This window comes from Macaca mulatta, chromosome 6, assembly GCF_049350105.2.
Source record: "Macaca mulatta isolate MMU2019108-1 chromosome 6, T2T-MMU8v2.0, whole genome shotgun sequence".
In the NCBI taxonomy this organism is placed as follows: Eukaryota; Metazoa; Chordata; class Mammalia; order Primates; family Cercopithecidae; genus Macaca; species Macaca mulatta.
The window spans coordinates 87,376,304-87,397,496 of NC_133411.1; the positions used below are offsets into that span (position 1 = coordinate 87,376,304).

Here is a 21,193-nt window from a genome sequence, read left to right on the forward strand (position 1 = left end):
GAGCAGACATCCATTTACTAGTGGGATATGTAAAGTTTTGTGATGCAGAGTTGGGGGAATACCCCAGTAAGAGCAGAATAGGAGTAGTAAACTAGGGAGCCCTAATGAAACCGATGGCATGACCTGAAAATTACTATGTGAAGAATAAGGAGCCATGCATCCTGGGCAACATAGTGAGACCTCATCTTATAAAACAAAAACAATTGGCCATGTGTGATAGTTTGCATCTGTAGTCCCAGCTACTTGGGGGGCTGAGGTGGGAGGGTCGTTTGAGCCTGAGAGGCCACTACACTCCAGCCTGGGCAACACAGCAAGGCCCTGTATCAAAAAAAAAAAAAAAAAAGAAAGAAAGAAAAGAAAGAAACCGTGCAAAATAAATCATATTAGATAAAATAAATCATATTAATGATAAATCATATTAGATCATATTAGATGATTTATTTCATTTGAATAATATGATTTATTTCATTTGACAATGACATTGAATCATTTGATTGACTATTCTGTGCCAAGTCCCCAGGCCTGGACTTGTCTTTAATCTTTTTGCCTGGATTATTATTGTAATAGTTCCAACTCTTCCCCCTTCTCCTCTTATGCTCCACCCCTACCCTTCTTTCTCATCACAACAGCCAGTGTGATCCTGTTAAAAAGTGAAATCTTGGTTGGGCACAGTGGCTCACGCCTGTAATCCCAGCACTTTGGGAGGCTGAGGCGGGCAGATCACAAGGTCAGGAGATCAAGACCACCCTGGCTAACATGGTGAAACCCCGTCTCTACTAAGAACACAAAAAATTAGCCAGACGTGGTGGCGGGTGCCTGTAGTCCCAGCTACTCAGGAGGCTGAGGCAGGAGAATGGCGTGAACCCGGGAGGCAGAATTTGCAGTGAGCCGAGAGCGCAGCACTGCACTCCAGCCTGGGTGACAGAGTGAGACATTGTCTCAAAAAAAAAAAAAAAAAAAAAGTGAAATCTTGTAAGGTCTTTGATCAAAGCTTATTCCTCGCACTGGAGGAAAACCTGAGACTTTCTATTGATCTACATGCTTTAGAATCCTGTTCCCTCTTCTACTTCTTTCTTACTCCTTGTCTTAGGCCATTCTTGCATTGCTATAAAGAAATACCTGGGCTGGGTGCTGTGGCTCACGCCTGTAATCCCAGCACTTTGGGAGGCTGAGGCAGGTAGATCACGAGGTCAGGAGTTCAAGACCAGCCTGGACAAGATGGTGAAACCCCGTCTCTACTAAAAATACAAAAATTAGCCAGGCATGGTGGCGGGCACGTGTAATCCCAGCTATGCAGGGGACTGAGACAGAGAATTGCTTGAATCCAGGAGGCAGAGATTGCAGTGAGCTGAGATCGCATCACTCCACTCCAGCCTGGGCAACAGAGAGAGACTCTGCCTCAAAGCAAACAAACAAACAAAAACCCGAGGCTGGCTAATTTATAAGGAAAGTAGGTTTAATTGGCTCATAGTTCTGCAGGCTGTACAAGCATGGCACCGGCATCTGCCCCACTTCTGGAGAGACCTCAGGAAGCTTTTACTCATGGCAGAAGGGGAAGGAGGAACAAGTGGGTCACACAGCAAGAGCAGGAACAAGAGAGAGAGAAGAAGATGCCACACACTTTTAAACAATCAGATCTCATGAGAACTCATTCACTGTCTCGAGGACAGCATGAAGCCATGAGGGATCTGTCCCCATGACCCACACACGACCCGTACACCTCCCAATAGGCCCCACCTCCAACACTGGAGATGACATCTCAGTGTGAGATTTGGGTGGGACACAGATCTACACCATATCGTTCCCCTTGAGGAAACTCACCACTTTGTCATTCCCTAGATAGGCTAGGCCCACTCCCACTGCAGGGCTTTTGCACATACTGTTCCCTGGGCCTGGATGCTGTTCCAGCAGCTTGCCACACGGCTTCCTGCTTCAAGTGGTTTCTCCAGTACCATTTCTCCATGAAAGCAGCCCTCACCGCTTGGTTAAAATTGTCACCTCTGCCCCCTTACTTCCTATTCTACTCTCACCATATTTTCTCTACAGTACTCATCACCAGGTGACATAGGATAGATTTGTCTTATTAATGTTGTCTTTCTCTCTCTACTACTGTGTAAGCTTCATAAAGACAGATTTTTTCCCTACTGTGTTTACTCCTGTGCCCAGTGCTTTGAACAGTTTCCAAATATACAACACTCAGTAAATATTTGTTGACTCAAAGAACCCATTTGGACTCACAGGAACCTATGAAGAAGGAAATCAGTGTTACTTATAATCCCAATGCATGAAGTAAATAACTACCATTAGGATTTTGTGTATTTTCTCTTTTCTCCCCACTTAATATTACAGAAATATTGGAAAGTACGGAAAAGCACAAAAGTAGTAACTCAAGAAGTAATTAAAAATCACCCATAATTGCTCCAGCCCGAGAAAGCTCCCTTTAAGTTTTGATGTATGTCTCTCATTAGAGTATCTTTCTCTCCGTCTGTCTCCTCCCTTCTCCTCTTCTGCTTATGTCTGTGTATATACTTTTCTCCCTCTGTATATGAACATATATGCATGTACATGTACATATAATGTTTATCTCAGGTTCTTGTTTTTTTCTGTTTATCAATAAATCTTGGGTATGTGCCATTATGTTATGACTTTTTTAAAAACATATTTTAAATGGCTTGTTATCATTCCATTATGTAGATATATTATTGCTTATTTAACCAGTTCCATATTATACATGTGTGTATTTAGATTGTCTCCATTTTCTTATATTTGTTTTAGTGAATGAATGTTTCGTTTCTTTGTATCTCATTGTGCAAGTATAAGATTATTTTTCTTGAGTGATATTAGAAATGAAATTACGAAGGCAAATGATATAAACATTTTGACCTGTTTTGATACATATTGTCTTCTACAATGACTCACTTCAGTGGTGCTATATGACAATATCTATTTACTATATCTTTGTTAGCCCTGAGTACTTTTTTTCTAAAAATCTTAACCAGTTTTGGTAAATAATTTGTACTCCTTTAAGAAGGACTTTTTAAGAAAATTTTATTATTATTATTTTTGAGACAGGATCTCTCCCTGTTTCCCATGCTGGAGTGTGGTGGTGAGATCATAGCTCACTGCAGCTTCAAACTCCTGGGCTCAAGTGATCCTTCTGCCTCAGCCTCCTGAGTAGCTAGGACTACAGGTGTGTGCTACCACACCCAGCTAATTTTCTTTTTCTCTTTCTCTTTCTTTGTCTCCTTCTCTCCTTCTCTCCTTCTCCCTTTCTCTCTTTCTCCCTTTCTCCCTTTCTCTCTCTCTTTCTCTCTCTCTTTCTTTCTTTCCTTCTTTCTTTCTCCTTCCTTCCTTCCTTCCTTCCTTCCTTCCTTCCTTCCTTCCTTCCATTTTGTCACCCAAGCTGAAATGCAGTGGCATGAACACTGTCATTGCAGCCTTGACCTCCTGAGCTCACACAACCCTCCCATCTCGGCCCCCCAAGTAGCTGGGACTACAGGTGCATGCCACTACACCCAGGTTATTTTTGTATTTATTTTGTAGAGATGGAGTTTCACCATGTTACCCAGGCCAGTCTCAAACTCCTGAGCTAAAGTGATCCGCCTGCCTCAGCCTCCCAAAGTGCTGGGATTACAGGTGTGAGCCGCCACACGTGATCCCAGCTAAAAAAATAAAAATAAAAAAATAAAATAAAAAAAATAAAAGTAGATATGAGATCTTACTATGTTGCTGAGGCTGGTCTTGAACTCCTGGCCTCAAGCTCTTCTCCCACTTCAGCTTCCCAAAGTGTTGGGATTGTAAGCATGGGCCACCGTGCGCAGCAAGAAGGACTCTTTTTCATGCATTTATTGGTCATTTGTTTATTATGTTCTGTGAAGCCCTTTTGTCTGTTTCTTGACTTACTAATTTTAGCCAGTGTGATTGATTCTGTGGCATAAAAATGAAAAATTTAACACCCTTACAATACCTCTTATGTCCCCTGTCTTTTGCCCCCTCTGTTTTTGTTACTTACATATTTTTGGATCTTAAATTAGTTGACTTCATGTCCTAAAATAGTATAATTAAACCTCTGTTGATTTATCAACTTTAGACAGTATGAATTGACTCTGCTAGGAAAGATAAGTATAATAAGTTAGACATTTAATGTGTTTTCATTGTTTTTTCTTTCCTAATCCTGAGGTTTTATTACTTTCATTATTATTTATTCTCACTTTATAAACTTTTAGACATTTATATTCTGTTCTCTAAATTATTCCTCTGTGTTTTGTCATAGGCTGATTCTGAAAAATTAAAAACCAATAAGGAACATTTCCATAGTGATTATAATAAATATTGTGTCCCAAAGTATCAAGGTTGGTGTTTGATCCCACAGAGAATGAAATGTACCGTATGTCATTGAATATTTGCTCCTTGAAGCAGAACCTTGCTTGTGTCAACTTCTAGTTTCTTTCTAGCTTCTTTTACTTCATCTGGCTTGTTTTCTTGCATTCAATTGTCATTTTATTGTCTCTGATTTCTGTTTTGTTTGGTTGGAAAACCTCCTCATAGTTTTTTCCTGCAGTACGTGTGTGGGGATAGTAAGTTTTTCCTATCTTGTCCTGGTACTTGGTCAGTGTTTGGTTGTCTGTGTATTGTTTATTGTTTTAGAAATTGTTAAGCAGGTTCAAAATATTTTCTCCACAATTCTCTGTTGCCACCTAGAATCCCAAGCTAATGATAAAAAGCATGACAGGAAAAAAAAAATGTATGGCAGCATGAGTCTCACTTCCTTTGGCTACCTGTTGTTTCTCTTTGGAAGCCTTTATAATTTTTCTCTATCCTTAGAATTCTGATATTTTATCAGGATGTATCAGAGTATGAAATGTTTTCATTTCTCCTGTCTGGTATTTGGATTATTCTCTCTATTTGAACTGTGCTGTGCTCACTTCAGGGAGTTTCTTCCATTTCTGTTTTTTCTTTTTTAGATGGAGTCTCACTCTGTTGCCCAGGCTGAAGTGCAGTGGCATGATCTCGGCTCACTGCAACCTCTGCCTCCCAGGTTCAAACGATTCTCCTGCCTCAGCCTCCTGAGTAGATGTGATTACAGATGCCTGCTACCACACCTGGCTAATTTTTTGTATTTTAGTAGAGATGGGGTTTCACCATATTGTCCAGGCTGGTCTCAAACTCCTGACCTCAGGTGATCTGCCTGCCTCAGCCTGCCAAAGTGCTAGGATTACAGGTGTGAGCCACCATGCCCAGCTCTCATTTCTTTATTATTAGTATTTTTTCCCCCATTGCAGTCTAACATTTTTCCTTTCTGGAACTCCCATAAGACAGGTATTAGACTTCTTGGATCTATACTCTAGGTTGCTCAGTTTTCCTTTTGTATTTCCAATCTCTTTATATTTTTGTTTAGTGTTCTTTATTTGACCTCTCTGACCACCCAGCTTAGGTTTTAGCCATGTCTGGGTTATTGGTTAGTAATTCCATTGACCTATAAAATTTTAGTAATTATTTTTTGTTTCCAAGAACTCTTATAAAAAATCTGATTACTCCTTTTCCATGGCAGCCTCTTTTTGCTTTATGTCTCTAATATCCTTCCATATCTTTCTGAAGATAGTAGGTACCTTTTTACCTGAATTAGACTTGTTTCTTTTAGTGTCTTTTCTGTTTGTTCATTTGGGGCTATATTTGTTATCTCTTGCTGCTGAACAATTTTTAAAACAATAAACAATTTGTTGTTATACACAGTTTCTGTGGGTCAGGTATCCAGGCATAGCTTAGCTGGGTGCCTCTGCCCAAAAGTGTCTCACAAGGCTACAGTCAAGGTGTTGGCCAGGTCTGTATTCTCATCTGAATGCACAACTGGGGAGGGATCCACTTCCAAGTTCACTCACTCTGCTGTTGGCTAGATTCGCTTCCTTACCAGTTGTTAGCTTGAGCTTAGTTCCTAAATGACTCTTGGCCAAAGGCCTCCTACAGTGTCTACTTTTCATGGGCCTCTCTGTAGAGTAGCTCAGAACCTGGTAGCTGACTTCTCTCAAAGCATACAGCAAGACAGCAAGAGAAAGCAAGTGAGATGGAAGCCAGAGTCTTGTAAACTAATCGTGGAATTGCCATCCCATCACTCCTGCTGTGTTGTATTCTTTATAAGTGAGTCACTTAGGTCCAGCTCACACTCAAAAGGAAGGCCCTGTTACCTAAGGGGGTGACTAGAAGCCAGGGGTCACTGAGAGGCCATCTTAGACACTGCCTACCATAGGGGCCTTTTGTGGTGATAGGGGAGACTGGTTTTCATGAGTGTCTGCTGTTCCTTGTTTCTAAATGAAGGATCCTGTGGGACATTATGGGTAGCTGGTCTGGGCTTACTCTGTGACTGTGAATGCTGGATCGTGTAACATGTGTCAGCTTCCTTTTCAGGTATGTGGGCAGACAGTAGGAAGGCAGGTTGGAAATTCTTCCTTGTGTAATTCTATACCCTTTAGCCCACACAGCTGGAACCTGTTACTTGCTACTACCCACTAAAATATGGAAACATGATGGAATAGTGACTTCCTTGATTAGGTTACATTATATGGCAAAGGAAAAGAGTTACTGAAGATATCATTACAGTCTTAAATCAGTTAATGTTAAAAAGGAGATTATCCTTGGTGGACCTGATGTAATCAGATGAAAGACCTTATAGAGCAGGTGAGAAATGTTCTCCCACTGGCTTTGAAGAAGGAAGCTGCCACGAGTTCTATAGCAGCAGGGAAATGAACTTTTCTAACAGCCTGAATGAATTTGGAATAGGATTCTTCCCCAGCCAAGCCTCACGATGATAATGCATCTTGATTGACACCACGATCATAGCCTTGTGAAATCCTGACCTAAAGGTCTAGCTAAACTGAGCCTAGACTCCTAACCCACAGAAACTATGAGATAATAAATGTGTGTTGATTTAAGAACCTGGAAGTAAAATACACTGTATTCATTTTCTATTCTGTAACAAATTATCACCAAACTTAGTGGCTTAAGTTCTGTTGTTACAGAATAGGAAATGAATACAGTGTACTTTATTTCCAGGCTCTCAAAGCCTCTCCCTTCTTGGTTCTCCCTTGTGTCCACAGTGACTGTCTGGAGTAAACCCAAGCTCTGTTCTCAGAGTCCAGCTCCCTCATTGGAGTCCTTCTTTAGGAAGGTGCCACCCTTTTCTAGAGAAAGCAGACCTTGCACTGTCAGCTGGGGATGTGTCACTGCTGCCAGCTGTGCCTTTTAGTTCTTATTTTTGAGGGGTGTGAAGAGGAGGAGCCTAACTTCACATATTCTAAAGGTACTTGTTTAATGGAAGATCATAACAATTGCCCTTGCCTCCCCTCTGTTGTTTACATTTGTTGCTTCTGAGTTTGGAGACTCTCTGGGCCACTCTTGGTGAGAAGCGTGCTTATGCAAGGTATCTGTATCTGTGGTTTCCTCTACTCTCGTTTCCCCACCAAGCTAATTCTGCTTGCTTAGTTTTTCTCTTCATGGAATTTTACAAATTCCATTATATAGGTGCTGAGGATGTCTGGTCTATTGATGGCATATTTTCCTGTTTTTATAATGCTCTTACGGTTTCATTCTTTAAACAGAAAACAATTTTTTTTAGCAAAGACCTTGGAAGCACAGGGAGGCGGACGTTGGTGATGAGTCTGTGTGAAGTCAGCCTTGCATTCCAAACTGGACCTGCCTTTTGCTTTTTCTTTTTTAAGAGAAAAGAAAATACTGCTTTGCTACCTAACACTGATGTAATGTATTTGTAACCAATTTGGCATATTTCTAATAAAACTGATGAGAAAGGCAGAATTTTTATAACAATTGCTTTTCTTATGCTCTATTACTATTTTTCTCCCTTAAGTTCTCCCAAAGCATATTCCTATTAAGACTCTTCTATCTTTTCTTCTTCTTTTCCCTTCCTGTCACTTGTAATTTCATAGCCTCCCTTTCTAGTCTCTTTGGGTAATTTCTTAGAACGAGTGACTTGAAAATATTGCCGACACGGTTCTTTTCTAACCCTAACAACATGCACAATACAGGTGCTGAGGATGTTGAGATAATTGACCTTAAATTGTGATTTTTAGAAGTGTCTTCAGACTTTTAATTCCAAGCAACACAAACCAAGTAACCTAAACCTCAAACCGGCTTAGGTTAAAAAAAGAAAGAGTTTATCAGCAAGACACTGCAGTATCTCCCTAAACCCCAGGCTAAAGTTGTATTCCAGTGTCACGAGGGCCTGGCACCAGGAACTAGAAAGCTACAGGAGCCCAGGTAGCCGTTAACTTTCTGTCTCAGACTTTCTGTCTCTCCTGTCTTTGCTTTTCTGAACATCTGCTTATTCTTTTCTCTCTCGTCGGACTCACTTTGACTGTTTTGGCATGGGTGTGGCCAAATATGGCTGCCCAAAAATGGCAACTAGAATTTCCAAGTTAATTTTATTGCAGTTCAAGCGAATAAGGCAGAGGTACAATCCCAGATTCCAAGGGGAAAGAATCCATTTGGTTTAGCTTGCACCAGTTATCTCTTTTTAGACTGGTTTAATGTGGTCATGAGGGCAGCTTTTGTGGTATAAACATGGCTTGCCATGGCCCAAGTTCCCAAAGAGGAGGTAAGTGAGTGGAAGTTTGGGCAGGTATCTCAAAACACTTCCGCTGCAACATTCTTTATGTCCAATGTGCGCTTTCTCATCAGAGAGGCAGTTTAGCTGGTGTTTAAGAACATAGACTTGGGGTCAGACATACCTTAATTTGAATCCCAGCCCTGCTACCTACTAGCTGTGTGATCTGAGGTCAGTACTTTCCGTCTGTGAAGATCAAATTCCTTCTCTGGGCAATTGGGATCACAAATCTCCTGGGGTTGCTGGGAAGATGAGATGAAATAATGTATGCTATATCCTATGCACTCAATAAATAGTAACTATCATGAATTATTACTATCATACCATTGGGGAAAGATGGTATGCATGGAAGAACATTCATTTCATCATCCTGAATGATGCAAGAAGATCTGGAGGCAAAATTTTAGATACCACAGAATTATATCATCAGTAAAAATCTAAGAGTTAAGTTTTGTTTTACCATACTTGACCAAAGACATAGATACAGGCTAGGCTGCAGGAGTTAGGGCCCAAATAATCTAAACTTATTTCTAGAATATAATTTCTATTTCTGTTGGCTTTAAAAACAGTCAATGATTTTGCAGTCTTAAAGAGAGCCCAACAGAGTTGGTGGTCACTAATACAGACATAATAGCTTTTTTCCAGTTAGTGCCTGTTCTAATGGTCTCTGCGTTCATTCTGTTTGGGAGCAGGTTTATTTTGATTGGCTGATATCTTACTTGGTGAAATATTTTGAATAGCATACCTGGAAACCATGTGCCAGAATTCAAAAGACCTCAGTTTTTTTGGTTAAAGAAGACACACTACTTTCTTTTAAAAACTATTGCAATTTCTTTTGTACTTTTGTACCCACTTCTATGGTAAGATTTTTTGGGTAGCAAGTATCATTAAATGAATTCTTAGTAAAGGATATGTAAAATGATTATTTAAATCATTCATCATTGAAGGATACCAAATGTCAGCTGAAAGTTAACATTTATGTTAAGTAGAGATAGCTGAATAAATAATGCTCATTTCCTTTTCAAATGTAGCATATTATATTCTATATGGAACTATATATAGTAGAACAATATCTCAATGACTAACTGTGTAATTTTCTCTCAAGTTATGCAGACATTTTGATTGAGAGGGAAGTATTAATGCAGAAGTACATTCATCTAGTTCAGATCGTAGAGACAGAAAAAATTGCAGCTAACCAACTCCGACATCAACTTGAAGATCAAGACACAGAAATCGAAAGGCTTAAATCAGAGGTATTTCCCAGTTGATAGATTCCTTCTCATTGTTTCACGTTTTACCGTCATTTCCTCATGATTACTTAAGGCCAATTCAGGGCAACATTTTAATCCCAGGCTGACTTCCTCTGACGTCAAAACATACATGGCTGGGCCTGACGTAGACGTGGATCTAATGTCTATATTAGGATTAGGTAAATGTGCTACAGGAACATATCAGGATAATGTGCTTTTTTTTGGTGGAGGGTGGTTATTTGTTCTCTTGATACCGTTTATTAGCTCAGAAATTCAAGAATTGACTATAGCGTTTAACTGTTTTCAGATGCCCTACAGTAATGATAATTATGAGTCTGCCATATATTCCATTAAAGTCTAAAATGACAACTAAGGGAGGACCAGAAATGAATTCAGAAATACTTTACTCTTTTAGATTTGAAGGAGTCTAACCTTCTCCCCTCCACAGTTTTGAAAAGAACATTTGGATTAAACTATAAGACATTTGCTAGGGTGAATTTTTCCCTGGAGTTGGAATTCCTGCCTCCCTCTCCCTCCCGCAGAGTGTGAACTTCTCAGGCCTTGCATCCCCGGATAGTGAGGCTGATGCCCAGTGTGAGCAGAAGGCGGTTTTAGAGTCTACAGCCATGGTGTGTGCCTGGGTCCTCCCTCCCTCCCAGGCCTCAGTCTAGATAGAGATTCCTGAATGTACCTTTCCCGGTGTCCTGTCCTTCCTCATGGGCAGCAAGCAATCACTGAAGAATGGGAGAGGAATGCAGGGAATGAGATTTCCTCCCTCTGTCTGCCCAGGGATGCACTGGTATCTTCTGAGATTCAAAGAAGGGAACAGGACACAAGGAAACCTGCTAGCAATTGTATCCTCAGTGACAGAAACAGTTTAGGCTCCTCCGTTTTGGCAATGGTCTTGTCATTTTTATCGTCATCAGACAACATTTTCCTTTTTGTGTCTTTGCACCTTCCTCTGAGACACACCCTGTGAATCCTAGATGGGGTTTTCGCCTTCTGCTCCCAGCACACATCACCTCCGGTGTCGACAGCACAGGCACAAGCTTCTTCCAACTGGGATGTGGCAGCTCCTCTGATGATGACAACTTGCAGATGGCGTTCACCATATTATTACAATTGTTAACTTCCCAGTTCGACCCTGATATCTGATATGGTGAAAACAGCAACAGAAAACTTAACAAACCTGCATTTTAAAAGACTATATCAGGCACTGTTATTTAAAACAAAATTATCGTGTTCTTTATTTGCCACTGTAAGCTAGAGCAGATGCTTGTCTGCTCAGTGAAAGAGGTTGGTATTTACTCCACGAGAGAAGCTCAACACCAGGCAATGTTCCTCAATATTTATGTGTGTTTATCTGCCTTCACTATGTTCTATTTTAGTCTGAATGTAGATTGCAGCAAAAAACTGTCAGTTGCAGGTATGTCTTCTGTGGTCTCTTGACAGGAGCCATTAATTTATTTCCTACTCCCTTTCTTTTCCCACTTCCTTGCCAGAAAATGGCAGAGGGGTGGATTTGGTACGGGGGACAAAATATAAAGACAAGCTAGAGAGGGGCCATTATGATCTCTTAACTTTTAGGGTATTGCTGGCTAGTAGGTCTGTATAGGTTCTTAAGCTTGGAAGAGCCTGCTGTTGAGTCTAGAGAATTTTACTGCTATGTGTAGTTGAGAGGCCACCCAGTCTTGAAATGCCCCTCACAGGTCACGGAACTGAGCTGGAGATATAAAGAGATCCCAGGTTATTTTGATCCTTTTTACCTTTTCTGAGGAATTCTCTTGGTTGGCTTGGACCAGCCCCAGGGCTCTGAAGTTCCCTTTGCAGTTGCCATTTTCCTAAGGATGTCTGTGAGTCTGGGGTGCCATGTGCTTTGGAAGACTACAGGCCAATGACCAGACCCAGGGGGTCTGAGCTGAGTGTCACTTCATGTGGGGACCACAGGGCATTGCAGGCAGCTGCCTTCAGGTGAGGGGGTGGACACATCTCTGGGCTCCTGACAAGGTCTTGGCCTCTCACCACTGGCAGCTGGGGCTGAGTTTTGGGCTAACGTTTCTGCTAGCCCAGATCCCAGGTTACACTTTGCACAGTCACTTCTTATAAACACTTCCATTGGTGATACCGTGCTTGGGGTAAAGTTTATGTTTCCCCCATCTCAGCACCAAAGGAAGAGAGGGTGCATAAAACGTGGATGTTTCCTGAGGATCTCATTGAATCACCTCTGTAGGCAGAGCTTCCAGTGTGTTATGGCTATATTCCAGCATTTCCCAAGTCATGAAATGGACCAATTTTGTGTTCCAGATTATTGCTCTTAATAAAACCAAAGAACGAATGCGACCTTACCAAAGCAACCAAGAAGATGAAGATCCAGACATCAAGAAGATTAAAAAGGTAGGGCCTGGAGGTTTCCAGCTTTGCAGGAGCGTGGTGACCAGTCGTCTGTTCTATGGCGATGTCTTTGCTACCCTGTGCGTGAGCTGGGAGCAGCCTTGGTGTTTCTGTGCTGTGGCTCCCAGACTTGCCCTGCGGAGTGATCCAGACATGGCTACTCTAGAGAATTTAGGCTTGAGATGTCTTTACACTGTCTAGGAAGGATGCCAAAACCAGGCATGAAGACAATAGTGTTCTCCAGTGGGGTTAATTAAGTGCTGTTCAACCTCTTGATTTTGTGCGGCTTTCATATTTTGGGGGAATATTTTTTAAATTACATTTCAAAAATATTTCTTTTAGCTTTAATCTTTAGTGCTATTTAAGGAAGATTTTTTTGGGCATGTGAGACGGTTGAGTAAATCAGCACATCCGCTTAGATTTCTGGTTTATTGTTGTTTCTTATTTAACATCCACACAATCAGCAGATTTTTCCCTCTTACTGCCATTTATAATTGCACAACTTTTGCAATGAACCAAATGCTGGCTCTCACTCTAGTCCACTGTGTTTTGATTTGTCATTTAGGTTTTGATCCCATGATCCTGATTATCTTATATAAAGCACTTACTCAGCTTTGTTAATAATAAGTGAAAAGCATCATATTTGAGGAAATTTGCCTGGATATGCATCTTCAAATCTTATTTCTTTTAAATTTGTTATTATTCCTTTCATTTTATGCTAATAATCATTCCCCCTTCACTGTAACACAGCTTTAATGTGCTACAGTTTTTTAATTTACCTGGGCGTTTCAAAGATGATCAGTAAATGTTTGTTGATTGGCTGAAATACACAGGCCAGTGCACTTTCTCAGGCTAGCCTGTTATTTTTCACATCATCCCTAGGGAATCCTGATCGATTTTAGAGACTATGGTGCTTTCTACAAAATTGTTTTTAAATTTTATTTTATATTCTTTTTTACACCTTTAAATATTGCTCAGAATTTGAAATAGAAATGATTCTTAGGACTAAGCCAAATGTTTTCAGTTTTCCAGAAATATAAAAGTGAAATAACACTATTCATTGCTTAGAAATTATTATTTTTTAAACTGGTTTATGCTATTGTGTTATAAGATTAATTCGTTTTTTTTTTTTTTTTTAAATCCCATCTAGTCAGTCTGGAAACAAGATTAATTCTATTGCCTTTCCTTTAATAGTATGCAGTTACAGGTAAAGAAAAAATTAATAAAATTCAATTTTCAGGTGTGTGGTAGAAACTGGTCTATTAGTAAATAAGTGAAGCAGCTATTGGTCAGCAAGCACCCCCTGCCCAACTAAATAGAAAGGTTTTACTTAACACAAAATCCGATTAAGGTGATTTAAAAAAATATTTCTGTTAAATGAAAGAACACTGATAAAATTTAAAAAATATTTTTCTACCTTCTTGTTTCTTAATAGAAATAATTTTTTAAACCAGTTTTTGCACTTGTTAAATAGGTTTTGAGATCAACTTTGTTGTTCTTTATGTCGTATTTCAAAATAATGTCCGCATGGAAAAAAGTGTTAACAATGAATGAATCATTCTCTATTCTGATTTTGGCAAATATCAACATAATTTTTTTTTACCTTAATAGATTAAAACTTAAAATTGGTTATAATTCATGGAAATTTTCGTTAGATGTCTTCAAATAATCTGAATAAAATATCCCCACATAATTGTGTTAAAATGTGGTTAATTTTTATTGAGGTAGAGTGACTTTAATGACTGTATAAAAATTGATAACATGGTGAAAACACAGGTAGGCAAACAAGAGAATTTTAGACATTGTAAAAGAAAGGTCATTGTTTAATATGTGATAATTTAGAACATAGTATGGAAAAAGCGAAAAGTATAAGGGTGTGTTAAATAGATAATAATGATACTTTGGTAGTGATTTAATACTTTCAATTATATGCGAATTTACAAACTACTTTGTTGCTGAATCTGCCACATCTAAAGTGACAAACCCTAATTATCATTAAACAAATCCTAGTTGTTATAATTTTTTATATTTAGAAAGGACTTTTATATTTTTTTTGTTAATCGTTTTATTTTAATTTCATGAAAAATGAAAGCAGTCTGATAACATGAGATTAAAAACAGAGAAACATGAGATGGGGTCTTGCTGTGTTGCCCAGGATAGACTTGAACTCTTGGGCTCAAGCGATCCTCTCACCTTAGCCTCCCAAGTAACTGGGACTACAGGCCTGTGCATGTCCAGCTCTGTCAGTTATTTTATAGAGGAAGAAACAGAGAATCAGAGGTCAAGGTGGTTGCAAGTAATGGCAGAGCCTCTGAGTGAAAGGTTATAATATATACTTGACTGCTCAGTGCCCAGCATTTACCTGGGCGTTTTAAAGATGATCAGTAAATGTTTGTTGATTGGCTGAAACACACAGGCCAGTGCACTTTCTCAGGCTTGCCTGTTATTTTTCACATCATCCCTAGGGAATCCTGATCAATTTTAGAGGCTCTCATGTTTTCTGCAAAATTGATTTTTAATTATATTTCATGTTCTTGTCCATAAATTAATCACCATTGCAACTAGTCAGATTCCCTTTCGGTTTTTTGTTCTGTAGGTTCAGAGCTTCATGCGAGGATGGTTGTGCAGAAGGAAATGGAAGACCATTGTGCAGGATTACATTTGCTCTCCCCATGCTGAAAGTATGAGGAAGAGAAACCAGATTGTGTTCACCATGGTGGAGGCAGAGTCAGAGTACGTTCACCAGCTCTACATCCTGGTCAACGGCTTTCTCCGGCCCCTGCGTATGGCCGCCAGCTCCAAGAAGCCCCCCATCAGCCACGATGACGTCAGCAGTATTTTTCTCAACAGGTTTGACATTGCATAAATCCAAGAGAAAAACCCCTTTGTATTTCCTACAAGAATTTTTACTTAATCTTCAAAAAGGTCTCAGAACTTCATCTCGATAGTTTATGATAGTAAAAATAAGAAAGCTGTTATTTGTGTTCCATTGTTATTTTTATATCTTTACTTGAATCTTGGCATCTAATGTTCTTAATTTTTTCTTCTCTATTTGACATACATTGTCTTGTCATGTGGAGATGTGTGTTGGGGAAGATAATCTCTCTCATAAACTGAAGAAAATGGAGTGATTTATGGGTTTTTACATGTTAATTATACACAAGTATTTTAGGAAGAGCAAAAGCTAAGACAGGGCCTGAGGAGCTCTGGTGAATTTATTTGCTCAATACATCTTCAGTTTCCTTACTGCTGAGGATTCATCAATGAAAAATCAGAAAATGCCTGCCTTTATGGAACTTAAATTTTGATGCAGGAAGATAGACAATGAACAGCATTAGTGAAATAGATAGAATATTATATGGCGATTAGAGCTGTGGAGAAAAATAAAGAAGGGAAGGGGAGAAAGGGGACAAGGGAGTGTTTAGGTGTTTTACTTAGAATTTTAGCTATTTGTTTTTGGCTAGACAGTACACTCACATGGTTCAAAAGTCAAAATAACATGAAAACAACATTTAGCAGTTGCACTCTCACCCTGTCTCTGTACACTTGATTCCCCCCACTTTTTTTTTTTTTTTTTTTTTTGAGGCAGAGTCTTGCTCTATCTCCCAGGCTGGAGTGCAGTGGCGCCATCTCAGCTCACTGCAAGCTCCGCCTCCCGGGTTCACGCCATTCTCCTGCCTCAGCCTCCTGAGTAGCTGGGGCTACAGGCGCCTGCCACCACGCCTGGCTAATTTTTTGTATTTTTAGTAGAGATGGGGTTTCACCGTGTTAGCCAGGATGGTCTCGACCTCCTGACCTCGTGATCTGCCCGCCTTGGCCTCCCAAAGTGCTGGGATTACAGGTGTGAGCCACCGCACCTGCCCCCCCCCGCCAATTTCTATACATAATATCTGTACTAGTTTCTTAGCTATCCTTTCAGTGTTTTTCAATTTTGATCTAAGAAACTATGAATATAGAGTCTTATTTTCCCTCTTCTTACACAAAGGCAATGTACTTTAACATATAGTTCATTGTTTCACTTAACATTTTTTCTGAAGATCTTTCCATATTGATAGCTAAAGAGCATTCTATTAAAGAAAATCATGACATGGTATTACAATCTGTGAATGTACCATAGTTTTTTTTACAGCAGGTTTTCGGAAAAGTTTCAAGGATAAGGTGACATTCGAGCAAAGGCTTGAAGTTCCTGGGGGAAGAGTGAGGCAAGCAGAGGGAGCTGTGTGTGCAGGCACCATGGGGCTTTAACATGCCCGGCGGGTGAGCTTGAGGGCCTGCTCTGCTCAGTGTCAGTGAAGGGAAGAGTCAGGGAGTTATCAAGGTGGGACATGGTACGTCCATTAACTTTTACTCTAAATGAGATGGGGAGACATTGGTCAGGTTTTGAGCAGAGAGGGGTGTGATGTGACTTCTGTTTTTGAAAGGCTCACTCTGGCTTCTCTGCTGAGAATAGTCTGTAGGGAGATCAATTAGGTGGCTATTTCAATAAACAAAGTGAGAGATGAAACACCTGTTAGGCAGCTATTTCAGTAATCCAAGTAAGAGATAAGTAGTTGGATTCTGGGTGTATTTTTAAGTCAGAGCCAGTAGGTGTCACAGGTGCGACTAGCTGGGGCCAGTGTCACGGAATGTACCAAAACAGTTGTAGATAAAGTAAGGCAGATTTGTTAGAGAATGTGTGAAAACATGTTACAAGGGTGGAATGGGCAGCACAGCAGAGAAGGGGCTGTCTGCAGAGAGGCAGGGGCTGGAGGGAAGTTTTATAGGGTCGTGCAAGAGGGGGTTAGGTGTGGAAGAGGTCATTCCCTGTGCTAGTGGGTTGTGTTTCTCAGAACAATTGTTCATTCTTCTCCCCTACCTGGAGCCTTCCCCCACCGGAGGCCCCTTCCTTGTTGCTTACGTATCCATCAGGACTCAACAGTGGGATTTGCTGATGGGTTTGATGTGGGTTTTAAGAGAAAGCAAAAAGACAGGTAAGATTGCAACATTTTTTGGTCTGGACAACTAGAAGGATGGAGTTACTGTTTACTAAATGGTAAAGACTGAGTGAAGAACAGGCTGAGGGGAAAAGATGAACTGTTTTCTCTTGGATCTGTTGAGCATGAGATGCTATTAGCCATCTAAGTGGAGATGTCAAGTGAGTAGGGATTGGATATTTGTTTGGAGTTCAGAGGAAGATTCTGGGCCGAAGATAGAAATTTGGGAGTCCTCTAGCATACAGATAGTATTTAAAGCTGCTGGTCTGAATGTTATTACCAAGCAAGTGAGCACAGATGGATAAGAAAAGAGGAGCATGGATATTCCAACATCTAGAGGTCAGGAAGATAAACAGGAGCCAGCAAAGAAGAGTGAAGAGGATCCACTGAGTTGTCAATGAAAACCAGAAGAGTGAGTTGTCCTGGAAACGAAAGCAAGAGGGAACCAACAACAATGCCAAAAAAGTCAAATAAGCAGTAACTTAGAATTGACCAAGTTTAACTCCAAGTTTAACAACTCGAAGTTTATTGGTAACTTTGATTAGAGACCAAAGCCTGATTGGAGCCTTAGGAGAGAACAGGCGGTGGGGGCAGAAGAGGAATTGAAAAGGGTGGGTATAGAAAACTCTTCAGAGAAGGGCTGCTCTAAAGAGGAGAAGAGAAACAGGGTGGTACCTAGAGGCAAATGAAGAGGGTAAAAGAAGGATGGAGGAGAGAGGGAATTGCTGAGCAGTAAACTTGCAAAGGCGAAAGTGGACAGAATGTGCTGCACAGGTCAGGAGATTGTCATTAGCTGGGAGCATGGCAGGGCAGGAATAGTACATGGACACTTCTGTAGTCAGGAGGCAAGGCCATCTGCTGATGGGGCAGATGGGAGGGAAGTGTCAGAGTTGGAGAAGAGAGAAAGAGGTGTGGAATAGTGATAACTGGGGCAGGGGAGTAAATGGATTCAGGAATGTTGTATTAGTGCTGGGCAGCACTGAGAGCCTGTGTTAGCTTATTAGGCTAGTGGTTGTGACTTTCCAGTGAGATCAGTCAGAATGGTTACATGTTTTTCTTTAGCCACTTTCAGCGGCATGGATGCAGGTGCAGAGTGGGTGGAGGATTGGGATTAATTAGGATTGGTGTTGTGGCTGCTGTGATGAAGTGAGAAAAGAATAAGGAAGTTGAAGGTGTATACAAGGAAGAGATTATAATAATGAGCCATGGAATCTAAACTGAGGAGAGAAAGTAGTGCTGGTATGAGAGGTTTTTGCCAATAAAAAGGTGGCGGGATCTGGGGATTTAGGTCGTGATAGTGTGAAAGAATTTTGGAGTCAGGGTTCTAGAGGCAGTGAACTGAAAGATTAGGAGTAGTCAGAGAATGTTGTGCTTGAAATTGAGATAGGGAAGGGATGCAGCTATTGACAATGACAAGGTCTAGAGTACAATCAAGGGGGTGTTGACTGAGGTCAATGGAAGACAAGATCTTTGGAGGAAGAGTTCAAGGTCCTGTGAGGCCAGGACATTGAAATGTTGTTTGTGTGCTATTGGAGTCCCCAAGAATTATGACAAGAGTAGTGTTGGAGAAAAGGGCAACCGTAAGCTGAGAGCTCAGATCTCAAGGCATCAGAAAGAGCCACTGGTGTGTCTGTAGATGAGTATAGAAAAGAAGGGTGATGAGTGGTAGTCTGATAATGTGAGATTAAAAGCTAGGCTTTCTTTTGTTAAAAGGAAGGACAGAGATTTCCCCACCTTGCTGGCAATGGCTCCTCTCAAGTGTATGAGACATCCAAAGGAGCCTGGGGGTAGCCCTTGATCCTCAGGCAGTACAGCATTCTGGTGATACTTCAGTCACCAAGTGTGCAGTTTCAACAGGTCTGATGGCAGTGGATGGGATTGTGTATACACTCTGATAATGAGATGAACTGGAGAGGGTGGGTATTGAAAACTCTTTTGAGGAGAGCTGCTATAATGAGGAACAGAGAAACAGGGTGGTACCTAGAGGTAAATAAAGAGGCTGTGTCACATTGGTTTAGGTTGCCTCTGGCTCTGTTTCCACTGGATTGCTTGATCTGAAACAGGGAAGGCCAGGTTTATCATATTGTTTAAATTCAGAGTCAAGATATGCCTCTCTTTGGAAGGTAAAGCCATAAGCTCTTCATATAGACTAGCAGTTATTTACCACATCTAGACTTAGATGGAAATTTGAAAAGATATTTTTTAAATTTTTTTATTTTTAACTTTTATGGATACATTTTATGGTTATATAATACATATACATAATATGGAATGGATATGTAATAGCTGTACATATTTATGAGGTATGTTTTATAGTTTGATATAAACATATGATGTATGATGATCAAATCTGGGTAATTGAGATATCCATCACCTCAAACATTTATCATTTCTTGTGTGTTGGGAATAGTCTAAATCTTCTAGATATTTTGAAATAAATTATTGTTAACTATAGCTGCCCTATTGTGCTATCAAATAATAGAAATAATTCCATCTATCTAACTGTACTGTTGTACCCATTCACCAAACCCTCTCTTCATCCTCCTCTTCCCCACTACCCTTCCTAGCCTCTGGTAACCACCATTCCATTCACTACCTCCATGAGATTAACTTTTTTAGCTTTCAAATATGAGTGAGAACATGTGATATTTGTCTTTCTGTGCCTGGCTTATTTCACTTAACATAATGTGAAGAGGTGTGTTTTTAAAGGTGAGGTTTAAAGAGTTTTATATCATTACTGTTGTTTAACTAGATTCCCTTTACATGCCTTTGAAATTAAGCCCTAGGCAGCTCAATAATTTTGAATTTCAACACAGGTTTATAGTTAAGAAAATGTAATCTTCCTATTTATATACAGAATTGTTTCATCTGTTTTCTAACCATGCGGGTATCAAAATATGAAGGTAGATGTATCAGGTAGTTTGTGTTCAACACAGGACAGAGAAATCCCTCTCTGAGTGGAGGGAATTCACTGCTTACAGAATCTGTTGGAAAGGCTAGGGGAGTAAAGTCAGGGAGTGGCCCTTAAACTGTTAACTTTCAGAGAACATAGATGTGATCCAGAGGTTAGGAAACCATTGCCACCACCGCTGCTGCCACAGATGCCTCTCAGACTCTGGAAGCTTGTTCCCAGAAACTAGAATCCTAAGGTTGGGTGCTGATATTGCCCCAAAGCACTCACATCTCCATGACTGACTTTCAACAACAGGAAGATGACCCCTACTTCCGCCTTCCTTGTCTTTCCAAGTGCATATATTAGTGGAACTGAGTTTACATCCAGAACCATAGCTGCAAGGGAGTCTGGGAAATGTAGTTTTAGTTCTACCCCTCTCCACCTAGAAGGAGGATGGAATATAGATTGAATGACTAATCTATAATACCTGCCAAACTAGATTTGGTTGAAATCCTTGAACAACAAACACTACTTAGTTAAAATTATTATAAAAGAAAAACAAATTAGAATCTCATGGAACCATTTCTGTTTTATTTCATGGACCATTTGAAATAGTAAGGACTTCTTGATGTCTGTTGTAATGGAACTTGACTAATAACAAGCCAAGAGATCTCACTGAGATGAACAGTTCTGTATTTGATTATGTCACTGTGTTAGTTCAGAAAAGGCTTCAAAGTCTCATTGCAGTAGGTTAATTCCAATGAGGAGAAAGCAAATGATGTTTTGACTTTCGTAATTACCCTTCTTGGCCCTTTTAGGAATTTAGATCCCCAATTCATACATCATTCTTATTTTAGTATCTCTATGTAGGCCTCACTCTTTTCAGAAGATTCTTTTGTATTTCTGTCTTGGGTATCTTGGGAGTGGTTATAGTGGAGTTTTGTCAAAATTTTTGCTCTAGATTTTTTCATCCTCTCTCCTTCTGTCAAAACTCATTTTACTGACAGAGAAACTTTCTAGAAACTTATCTAGAATCACATATGAAAAGAAAAAAGGGTCATAACTTTAATTT

The 21,193-nt window shown here is 40.1% G+C and overlaps 1 protein-coding gene across 4 annotated transcripts in view; it reads left to right on the forward strand.

Moving 5' to 3' along the window:
* RASGRF2 (Ras protein specific guanine nucleotide releasing factor 2) overlaps positions 1-21,193 on the forward strand; it is a 264,596-nt gene that overhangs the window by 91,878 nt on the left and 151,525 nt on the right. For all 4 annotated transcript variants that reach the window (XM_015140344.3, XM_015140347.3, XM_015140346.3 and 1 more), the window contains 3 exons: positions 9,720-9,867; positions 12,169-12,258; positions 14,852-15,105. In XM_015140344.3, the coding sequence (XP_014995830.1) occupies positions 9,720-9,867; positions 12,169-12,258; positions 14,852-15,105 (492 nt within the window). The remainder of the gene's footprint in view (positions 1-9,719; positions 9,868-12,168; positions 12,259-14,851; positions 15,106-21,193) is intronic.